The sequence below is a fragment of the Lipotes vexillifer genome, unplaced genomic scaffold, assembly GCF_000442215.2.
Source record: "Lipotes vexillifer unplaced genomic scaffold, Lipotes_vexillifer_v1.1 scaffold1088, whole genome shotgun sequence".
NCBI classification, from domain to species: Eukaryota; Metazoa; Chordata; class Mammalia; order Artiodactyla; family Lipotidae; genus Lipotes; species Lipotes vexillifer.
Genome location: NW_006779738.1, coordinates 1,833,635 through 1,845,780, shown reverse-complemented (window position 1 = coordinate 1,845,780; position 12,146 = coordinate 1,833,635). Strand labels below are relative to the sequence as shown.

The window sequence follows — 12,146 nt, the reverse complement described above, 5'->3', positions numbered from 1 at the left end:
TTCCTGCCCCTGGCCTCTGCAACACGCGGCCTGGAACTTCTCTCACTCCTTCCCACTTAGCTCAGGGCTCAATATGCCAAATTAGGCAATACATGACACAAAGAGATCCATTCCTTGGCTATTCCTAGACTGTACAATCTACAGAAATCATAGTACTCCTCATTTAATACTTACACTTTTATGTTTCCCCTCGTGCAGGGAAAATGACTGTGTCATACATTTTTAAATTCCCCATACCAATAATAAACAGTGAAATCACTCTCATCCAGGTAGAAGCATATTGTAAGTACCTACCAGGTGCCAGGCACCATCCCTTTCACAGTTCTATTGTTTTGACTGGATTTTATATTAAGTACCTATCCTAACCATCCAGAAGTAGTGGTGGCAGGATGGGAGAGAAAGGGCAAGTTTACTGGGGGGAAAGGTTGAGATCCCAAGCCAGAGGTGATGTTTAGGAAGCTACACAGGCAGGTGGGCACCAGATCAAGGACCTCAGGATGACATGCTAAGGAACATGGAATGAAGTTATTTTAATTGGTATTAATGGTATTACTTTAAATTTGGCATGCTAATCAAATTTAATGTTCCAGACACAGCAGAAATATGTGTCATTTATTCATTCATTCATTCATTTTGCCTGTGCTACACAGCATGCAGGATCTTAGTTCCCCAACCGGGGACTGAACCTGCACCCCCTGCAGAGGAAGCACGGAGTCTTAACCACTGGACCACCAGGGAAGTCCCAAGTGTTATTTATTTAAGTCCTTTATTTCTTCTATCAGAATTTTATAATTATTTCTAAAATACGTATATCTATACACACACATGTGAACATTTCTTCAATAGTACTGTAAACAGAATCTTTTTAAAATTTCCTAGCTATATAGCTTCAGTTAAAGGAAACAATAGGGCTTCCCTGGTGGCGCAGTGGTGAGAGTCCACCTGCCGATGCAGGGGACGCGGGTTCGTGCCCCGGTCTGGGAGGATCCCGCGTGCCGCGGAGCGGCTGGGTCCATGAGCCATGGCCGCTGAGCCTGCGCGTCCGGACCCTGTGCTCCGCGACGGGAGAGGCCACAGCGGTGAGAGGCCTGCGTACCGCAAAAAAAAAAAAAAAAAAAAAAAGGAAACAATATTTTTGACTTATATTCCATAACTTTGCTGAACAGTTTTCGGATGATCTTTTGGGTTTTTCTGTACACATCACTTTAAAAATTTTTATTTCTCCATCTTTCTCACATTAAGCTGTCATTACTTTCATACTCCACTTTACTATCAAATGTTTTTAAAACATGATGTCAAACAGGATAGTAATAAAGAGTTATTCTTATATTGGTTCTATTACAAAGCTTCTTATTAAAAATAATTTTGGTTTTTCTATACAAACAGCTCATACAACTCAACAACAAAAAAAAACCCAATCGAAAACTGGGCAGAAGACCTAAATAGAGACATTCCTCCAAAGAGGACATACAGATGTCCAAGAAGCACATGAAAAGCTGCTCAACATCATTAATTATTAGAGAAATGCAAATCAAAACTACAATGAGGTACCACCTCACACCAGTCAGAATGGCCATCGTCAGAAAATCCACAAATAACAAATGCTGGAGAGGGTGTGGAGAAAAGGGAACCCTCTTGCACTGTTGGTGGGAATGTAAATTGGTGCAGCCACTATGGAAAACAGTATGGAGGCTTGTCAAGAAACTAAAAATAGATTTGCCATATGATCCAGCAATCCTATTCCTGGGCATATATCCGGATAAAACTATAATTCAAAAAGATACATCCACCCCTATGTTCATAGCAGCACTATTCACAACAGCCAAGACATGGAAACAACCTAAATGCATACTATGGACAGATGAATGGATAAAGAAGATGTTGTACATATATATACAATGGAATACTACTCAGCCAAAAAGAATGAAATAATGTCATTTGCAGCAAGATGGATGGACCTAGAGATGATCATACTAAGTGAAGTGAGTCAGAAAGGGAACGACAAATACCACAGGATATCACTTACATGTGGAATCTAAAATAGGACATAAATGAACTTATCTATGAAACAGAAACAGAGTCACAGACATAGAGAACAGACTTGTGGTTGCCAAGGGGGAGAGGGGGTGGGGAAGGGATAGATTGTTCCCATCTCTTAAACCTGTGCCGGCCTTGTGACTTGCTTTGACCAAAAGAATGTGGCAGAAGTGAGATTATGTAACTTCCTGCAGCTTCCCCCTCACCCTCTTAGAATGCTTCCACCTATGGAAAGAAGCTGAGACTAGCCTCCTGAAAGACGAGAGGCCGCGTCGGTGAGAACTGACGAGGCAGCCTGGCCAACGGCCCCATCCGACAGCCCTCAGTCTTCTGCCAACCAACTGCACATTCGGATGTAAGCCCCGCCGACACCACAGGAGCAGAGCCTGTGATCCCAGCTGAGCCTGTCTGAACTGCCCCAGAATCATAAGCAAGTAAGTCATTGTTTTATGCCACTAAGTTTTTGGAATGTGGTTTGTTACACAGCAATCAACTGATGTACTCATTGCTCCTATCCAGTAGCCTGGGTGCAAAGGGAGATAATGCAGTGGATTATCTACTGCTGTCCAGGGGCTAACATTTCCACTGCCATCATACTCCCACTCCTCCAAGAAGTAGGAATGCCAGCATCCCCTACACTCCCCCTCATCCCTGCCAGACCAACCACACATAGATAAATCCTGGCATGTGTGTAAACAGAATCTGTGGAACTAGATGTAGTAAGTTAAAGTTTATTTATTATTATTACATTTACTAAATTTAAAGTTTGCATTATTCTCCAACAGAAGCAATTCTTGCTAATAATATTATCAATGACTGACTCGTCCAATCTGAAGAATACTTTTCATTGCCTATTCTCTTACTTAAAAACCTCCCCAATATTTTCAGAATAAAATTAAGACTCCCTACTACGGTAGACAAGGCTTGCCATCACATGGTCTATGCCTTCCAGTCTCCCGACTAGCCAACCCCCCACATGCAGCCTTTGCTCTAACCCTACTAGCTGATCTTTCTCCAACCCTCAGTGTGTTTGCATTTGCAGTTCCCTTGGTCTAATGCCTCCTCCCCCTTTACACTGCCAATCCCTATTTAAACATGTCAATTTCTCTAAGAAGCATTTCCTGAGGACTCTCTCCTTTACACTCCCCAAATACTTTCACACTGTTTTGTCACCATTTAAAAAAGATATATCTGTCCATCCCTTCAAAAGCTATGAGCTCCCAGTAAAGACAGTCTCTGCTCTTGTATTTCTGCATCTAGCAGAGATGCTAGCACATAGTAGGTACATAATGGTCTGCTGAATAAACCAGTGAATGAACTGTGTAGCCACAGTTTTGAAAGTCTGATTATTTTCCAATTATACTTATTTTATGTATTATTATGATAGGCCACTTATGTAGTGCTATATATTAAAGTGACAATGCTACAGAAATGTAAGAAGAATAAAGTACTCTCTTACACATAAAATAGCAATTTTTTAAATTACATTTTGTCCATAAATGTACAGCCTCTTTCAGTAAAACTTCATACTTTACTCAGCAAAATAAGTAACAACTTTATAGAACATCCATAGAATGTGAATAGGTATGGAAATTATACATACTGGAAATTTAAAAAGTATATTTATAACACATGGTTGTGTATATTAGCTCTTTTTTGGTATACTGTATTGGTAATAAATCATGTAATTTTCTACCGATTACATTAGAATTAAGCTATATATATGTTCATAATTAGGGTACAGAAAAAATTAGAAACCATTATTATCTAATATTACATGGAAACAAATCATTTTTATGTTGGAAGAGATCTTTTAAGTCATCCAACTAGATGTATTTATGCTATTGATGAGGATACTGAGATTTGGAGCAGTTAAGTCACTAAAGCCACCCATCTAGTTGATATTGGTACCAAGATTAAAAAATCAAGGATAAGTCCATAAGAGAATGGACTTGACGATATGGGGAGGGGGAAGGGGAAGCTGGGACAAAGTGAGAGAGTGGAATGGACATATATACACTATCAAATGTAAAACAGATAGCTAGTGGGAAGCAGCTGCACAGCACAGGGAGATCAGCTCGGTGCTTTGTGACCGCCTAGAGGGGTGGGATAGGGAGGGTGGGAGGGAGGGAGACGCAAGAGGGAAGAGATATGGGAACATATGTATACGCATAACCTATTCACTCTGTTATAAAGCAGAAACTAACACACCATTGTAAAGCAACTATACTCCAATAAAGATGTTAAAAAAAAAATCAAGGATAATTGTTACTTTTTAGGCTGGGCAGTTTTCAAGTTTACAAGTTTTCAGAAAACTTGTAAAGGTCTCAGTATAGGTCCACTCTAACTTTAACCATTAAAAAGGTTACGTTTTGCTACTTAAGCAGAGTATTTTTTCCCTAAGAATAAGTAGATTAACGTGTCTGTATATAATAAATTATGACCAAACGGGGTTTATCCCAGGAATGCAAAGTTGCTTCAACATTCAGAAACCATCAATGTAATTCACCTACATTAACAGGAAGATAATATGATAGTCTGAATAGACACAGAAAAGGCATTTGACAAAATCCAACATCCATTCAGGATAGAAACTCTCAACAAACTGGAAATAAAAGAGAACTTCCTCATTGTGATAAAAGGCATCTAGGAAAAATCTAGACCTGACATCAGATTTAATGGTGAGATACTGAACGTTTTTCCCTAAGGTCGACACAAGGCAGGATGTCCACTATCATCACTTCCACCCACCTTTGTACTAGAAGCCAGTGCAAAAGGCAAGAAAATGAAATAAAAGGCATAAAAATTTGAAAAGAAGTGAAATTATCATTATTTACAGATGACATGATTGTTTACACAGAAAATCTTAAGGAAACCACAGAAAAACTTTAAGATGGATAAATAAATTTAGCAAAAGCATAAGACACAAGGTCAATGTATAAAAATCAACTGTATTTCTATGAGCAATAAACAGAAAAATAAAAATTTTAAATGCCCTTTATAATGTCACAAAAAAGAATAAACTATTTAGAATAAACTTACCCCCCAAAATATAAGACCGCTACACTAAAACTGCAAAATACTGCAGAGAAATTTGAGAAGACTCAAACAGAGATTTATACCATGCTCATGGATTAAGAAACTCAGGATTGTTAAGATGTAAGATGTCAATTCTCTCCTAATTGATTTCTGGATTCAACAACATCACAAGTGAAATCATAGCAGGCACTCTGTAGAAATAGTAAGTTGATTCTAAAATGTATATGGAAATACAAAGGATCTAGAATGTTCTTCAAACATTCCTGAAAAAGAAGTACAAATTGGAGAACTTACACCATGTAATTTCTAGACTTACTATAAAAGCTATAGTAATCAAGACAGTATGGTATTAGTGAAAGAATAGATGACAGGTAAGGAGTAGAATAGAGAGTCTAGAAATAAACCATAAACATATGGTCAACTGATTTTTAACCAAGGTGGCAAGGTTTTTCAGTGGGGGAAAGAACAGACTTTTAAGAAGAAATGTTGCTGGAACAACTGGGTAACTATAAAGGAGAAAGGGTCAGAAATGAACCGTAACTCCTACCTCACACCATACACAAATATTGATTCAAAATGGATCACAGACCTAAAAGTAAAAATAATAACAAAAAAGCCCCTGGGGGGAAAAACATCAGAGAATATCTTTGCAGCTTTGGACTTGCAAGACCAAGATTTCTTAGACAAGATATAAAAAGCACTATTCACACAGGAAAAAAATTTTGCTTTTCGAAAGACATTGTTAAGAAATGAAAAGGTGGGACTTCCCTGGTGCTCCAGTGGTTAAGACTGTGCTTCTACTGCAGGGGGCAAGGGTTCCATTCCTAGTCAGGGAACTAAGATCTTGCACGCAGAAAGAAATGAAAAGGCAAGCCACAAAGAAAGTATTTGCAATTTAACAAAGATTTCTATCCAGAATACTTAACGAATTACAGCAACTGGATATCAAACGAATAACCTGACTTTAAAAATGGGCACAAGACTTGAACAGACATTCACAAAAGAAGATATACAGATGGCCAATAAGCACATAAAAAATGCTCAACACAGAGGGAACACACACCCAAGAACCGTACATACTTGAATAGAGTCGTCAAAAAATAAACAAACAAACAAAAGAGGTAACCAATAAAAAAAAAACAATGCTCAACATCATTAGTCGTCAGAGAAATGCAAATTAAAACTGCATTCACTTAGAATGGCTACTACTAAAAAGACTGGCAGTGTCAAATGTTAGAGAGGATGTAAAACAACTGGAATTCTCATACACCGCTGGTGAGAATGAAAAGCGGTACAACCACTTGGAAAAACAGTTTGGCAATTTCTTATAAATTTAAATACCTACGCTTTGCCCAGAAATCATATGCCTAGATATTTACCCAGGAGAAATGAAAATATATTCACACATAAGAATATTCACAGCAGTTTTATTCAAAACAGCCAAATGTAAACAACCCAAAAGGTTAAACAACAGGTGAATAGTTAAAGAAATTATGGTATATCCATACAACAAAATACTAACCAGAAACAAAAAGTAGTGAACTACTGATTCATTCAACATGGATGAGTCTCCGAGACACAAGAGTACATACTGCATGATTACATTTATGTGAAGTACTAGAACAAGCAACACTACACTTAGATGTTAAAAGTCAGAACAGTGGTTATCTCGCAGTGGGGGAAGGAGAGTGGCTGACTGAAAAGGAGTATGACAAAACTTTCTAGGGTGGTGGAAATGTTCTAACCATTGACCTGGGTGGTGGTTACAGAGGTGTATATATTTGTCAAAACTTATCCAACAGTACACTTAACATCTGTGCATTTACTATATGTAAATTATGTATCAGTAAAAAGTCTGCTTAATTCTGTATATTAAATATCTGTAAATAAAGCAAAAGTATTGCATAGAAGGACAAGGGCTTAAATTGCCTCTTCTCTAGAGTATCCAAGAAGTGTTCCAACTCATGAGAAGCACAGATACAAAAGTTAAAGTTCCGTGTGGAATCTAGAATGGTACAGAGGAACCAGTTTGCAAGGCAGAAATAGAGACACAGACGTAAGAGAACAAACGTATGGACACCAAGGGGGGAAGTGGGAGTGGGATGAACTGGGAGATTGGGACTGACATATATACACTAGTATGTATGAAATAGATAACTAATGAGAACCTGCTCTATAGCACAGGGAACTCGACTTCACTTTGCTGTACAACAGAAACTAACACAACATTGTAAAACAACTATACACCAATTAAAAAAAAAAAAAGCTAAAGTTCCTCCTGTACAGCATCTAGTGTTTTGATTCCATTTTAAATGATTAAATCTTATGCAATTAAATTCCCCTTAAGGAGCCAAAAGATCATTCTCCATTTTCTGGTTTAAACAATTAAATCTTGAGACGTTTCTCTTTTTTTTGCAGTACACGGGCCTCTCACTGCTGTGGCCTCTCCCGCTGCAGAGCACAGGCTCCGGACGCGCAGGCTCAGCGGCCATGGCTCATGGGCCCAGCCGCCCCGCGGCATGCGGGATCTTTCCGGACCGGGGCACGAACCCGTGTCCCCTGCACCGGCAGGTGGACTCTCAACCACTGCGCCACCAGGGAAGCCCGAGAAGTCTCATTTTTAAAATGGCTATTTATTTTCACTCTACTTCTACTTCTACTGTCCCTACTACCATTGCTACAGATATTCCAAAAAGTGAGTGACTGGGGGAAAGAGGGCATTAAAAAACATTACCATAGGAAAAAATGTTGTTGCAGTTATGACTTGAATGCGTTCAATCATTTAATAGTACATTAAAAGATATTTCACAACTTAAAAGAGAAAGACAGAAAGTAGATTAATGTTTGCTTAGGGCCAAGGGGGATGGGAGGGATAGGGGAGTGATGGCTAAAAGGCACCGGTTTCTATTTGAGAGGATGAAAATGTCCTAAAATTGACTGTGGTGACAGTTGCACATATGTGTGACTACATTAAAAACCACCAAATTGTACATATGAAATAGGTGAATTCTATGATATGTGAATTATATCTCAATAAAGCTGTCATTTAAAAAAAGTCATTGAGATTCTGATTGGGATTGCATTGGAATCTACAGATCAATTTGGAGAAAACAGATATATTTACAATATTAATTTTTCCCAATACATGAAAATTATGTAGTTCTGCCCTTATTTGGGTCTTCTTTAGTTTCTCTCAACAATGTTTTATAGAATTTTATAGAGAAATTTGTACATAATTTATCAGATTTATTCCTGGGTAACTGATATTTCTGATGCTACTTATATAGTATTTTAAGAAAAAAAGACAGAAAGCACTGAATTGTCCTAATGTGGGGTAAGAAGGTGAATAGAACATGATATGCACACTAAGTCATCAAAATTTTGAAATAAAAAATCACTACATGTGGTCTAACAAATAATTTTTTCTGATTTTAAAATTTATTTATGGAAGAGTCTCACAAATATATAAAAATTAAATTACATTTAGTCACATTTGATAAACCACATTCAGAAAAAAGAATAAAATTACATAAACCTATATAATGTTATAAATCAATGCTACCTCAATAAAAATAAATAAAATTTAAAAATACATAAACCTGCAAATATTCTGGAAAATTCCATGACAGGTAGATGCCACAGTGAACAAATACGTCCTGATTTGTATTTGTTAGGTTCCTTAGCTTACAGTGAAAACAGATACTGTTTAATTTTAGTATCTATATTTACCCAATATATGTATTTATTAGCAAAATGCTTTCATGGCAAAGAAATTTTATTTTACAATGGTTAAGTTTACATCTAAAGCCAGTAACATTTAAAGTGTTTAAAGCTGTCCATCATATTGGTGCTACAGAGCCCTTATTATCCTTTAAATTCAAGTTAATTGAAATATTATTATCTAACTGCATTAATTAGTAGATGGTGAAAGCAGATGGTGGACTTTTCCTTCATAAAATAAGTGTTTTCTACTAAAATGAAATAGATATAAATCACATCTGGGCTTCAAGTTAACCTTGTATGAGCTACTTAATGTTTCCAGATCTCAGTCTTTCACCTACCAAAGGAGGTTAGATGAAAACATCTCCATAGTCCCAACTAGCTTTAAAATTCTGTTAATTCTATAATAAGGAAACAGCAAAATACCATATGGCCTTCCCATAGTTTAAGCAAACACAGTAGTGTATGAAAAACTAGATGTGTACAAGATGAAAGACTTAGTAATTATTAGCTTACACAAAGGATTCTCTACTTTTTTCACCCCAGAATTGGCAAGTTCCCTAGATATCATTTACACTAAACTTTTCAAAAACATACCTGATACTTACTGAAAGTGCAAATACATGATGTTTCTGAATCGTGATCTTATCTCTACTAATAATCATAGTTATCTCACACTGGAATTAGGATAAAAAGCATAGTGCATATGAAACCATTTTAGAAGAAAGTCTATATAAAACTGTAAGGTATTTTAGACATTTTGAAAAGTATCCAAATAAATAATATGTTCACAAATGGGGCTACTTTTCCTTGTCTGAGTGATGTGAGAGATAGAACTTTATCTCAAAGAGACTCTCAGAAATTATGTAACCCAGAAATTACGTATCTATAATTAACTAAACTTTACTGATGAAAAAAATGATTTGATATGAAAATGTTACCTGATCAATAATAGAATTTAGCTTGGTAAGTAACAGAAATCCTCGGCCGTGGACGAGGTATTGTCCAAGGGTTGCCATGTGTGTCTCCTCCTCTTCTTCCTCCCTGGCCCCCACTCTCTGGACCACCGCATTGCAAAGCCGGTTGACATCGGTCAGAAATTCACGTGCCAATGAGTTACTGTCAGTGCTCATGACCGAGCTATAAAATAAGTAATAGAAAAGAGATTAGAAAAACTAAAAATTATGTTTAAAACTATGTGTTTTTGTTGCTGTTCGTTTTTAACTGAAGACTAACTTTAAATTACTGGGCATTGGTATCTAACCTTATGATCTTTTCAGACACAGTTCCGACCTAGTCAGGGGCTCCTTAAATATTCCTACATGACAGAAATTAGTCCTGGGTGTGAAATGGCTGAGTGGAACCACGCACAGGCACGTGAAAGCACGGGGAGAGAAGACACTAGGGAGTGGTGGCAGTTAAGGTAGATGCCAACTTCCTCCCTTAAACGCCTCACTGCAGAATAAAAGTAAACGCATAACTTATAAAATATTCTTGCTGTACATGTTTTGAAAGATAAATGGATCTTTTAAAAATATAAACTGTTTTTCACTTGATAGAAGCCGCAATCACTGACCCACGTCCTCAAACACATGAGGGGTGGGTGGGGAAAAGATTTACCACCAGGTGAATAAAAATACAAGAATTCTAGCAGCTGACGTTATGGCACTTCATTTCTTGCTACACATCTGAATCAAATAAAGAGCAGTGTAACATTTTAGGATTAAGGAAAACAGTATAGTAAAACAGACAAAAGAGAGGCAAAACACAAATGTAAAGAAAAACGTATAAATCTTCAGAAGAGGAAAAAGCATGAAGAACAAAATCCCCAAAGAATTTCAAAATAGTTTAAACTTAGGATTAAAAGTAATTTTGAGACATCCAGTTACCCTGAGGACCTTGTAACCTGACAGCTTAAATTAAATGAAATGTGTATTGCAGTCTTCCTTCACCCTTTGGGGGAAGACCTTCCATCATCCCTGCTGAGAAGGCAGTGGGCCATGTGACTATGTCTACTGCCAAGAGGCACTGCCAGTCTCTGGGCCCGAATCGGCTGACATACACCTGATTCAGGATCAGCCAACAAATACGATGGCTGCAAGATGTGACTCATATGGTGCAGCCTGCAAAGAGGCCTTGGCCAGTCAAGTTTTCCTTCTCTCTCATAGGAATTTGAATTAGGGGCATAGTTGTGCTGGAAAATCACAGAGAGGTGACCCTGTGGTGGTCACTATGAGGTAGCTGAGGCCAACTGAGTGAAAATTAACCAAGAGGATGCAGAGAGAAAGAGATAAACATGAAAGGGAGAGACTGAAGAAATTCCTAATACTACTTTGGTTCCTATTCATTCAAGAGCCTGATGGCTTAATTCCTGGATTCCCATCAGAATTCTAGGTATTGTTACAATAACAATCCCCTTTATAATATAACAAGTACCATTATTTTAAATATTGAACATTAGGAAAAGAAAAGTATTAAAAAGGTACATCGCTCATTATCCCAAAATGCGGCAATAGCCGCTATTATATATAATATTACTTCTTTATAAGCTTTTGTAAAGTAAAATTGTTCAATAAATCAAGTAACCTGATTTATATTCAGTCTGTATTTATCCAACTTTATTAATTTATTTCACTTAATCTGTCATTGATTTTAAGATACATAATTATTTAGTGTACCACTACAAAAGAAAAAACACTGCCAATTAAACTATAATACAATGCTTTCTTATCACTTAGAATTTTCCATACAATATCACCTTCTGGACCATCAGGACCATCCACCATGCAACATTTCTTAAGAGTGCTACCCTACTGTTCCAGGGATTTTCTTCCAAAGAGGCTGACATCATTCTGTAAGGTTTGATGCTGGTGGCTTTCTTAACCTCACCAGATGAGGTCGGTAGAAAATAACCAGGAAACATTGAAAACTCATCAGATATAGTACAATTCATGTTACTCAACTGAAGCGCTGACAATGTGAACAGCTATGACCCAGGTCACCTCATGGGCACGCCAAGAACAACTCTTCCACAACTGCAGCCCACTGACAGTGTTTCTAAGACACCAGCATTTGCAAGGCACAGTGCAACTTTACAAACAATAAAAATATGAAAAACTAAAAAACTGTGGTAATAATTAGGGCCTATCTTCAAGAAATTAAGATAATGAAAATTAATGTGAATTTTTAGACAATTAATGAGGAAATAATTTCAATCCCACTTCCCAAAAGCACAAGATGCCATGTCAGTAAAAAGTATTATAATATATGCAGAAACATTTTTCCTGATTTAAAAACGTGTATAGGGCTTCCCTGGTGGCGCAGTGCTTGAGAGTCCGCCTGCCGATGCA

General features: G+C 37.3%; 1 protein-coding gene across 2 annotated transcripts in view; it reads right to left on the bottom strand.

The window, feature by feature from the left end:
* The window catches only part of LYST (lysosomal trafficking regulator), a 160,712-nt gene that overhangs the window by 146,727 nt on the left and 1,839 nt on the right, over positions 1-12,146 (bottom strand). The window contains exons 1-2 of one of the 2 annotated variants that reach the window (XM_007452944.1): positions 10,061-10,074; positions 9,738-9,936 (exon numbers count right to left, since the gene is read on the bottom strand). In XM_007452944.1, coding sequence (XP_007453006.1) covers positions 9,738-9,929 — 192 coding nt within the window. In that variant the 5' untranslated portion in view covers positions 9,930-9,936; positions 10,061-10,074. Of the gene's footprint in view, positions 1-9,737; positions 9,937-10,060; positions 10,075-12,146 lie in introns of those variants that run through there. The other variant, XM_007452943.1, reaches the window with a different exon arrangement.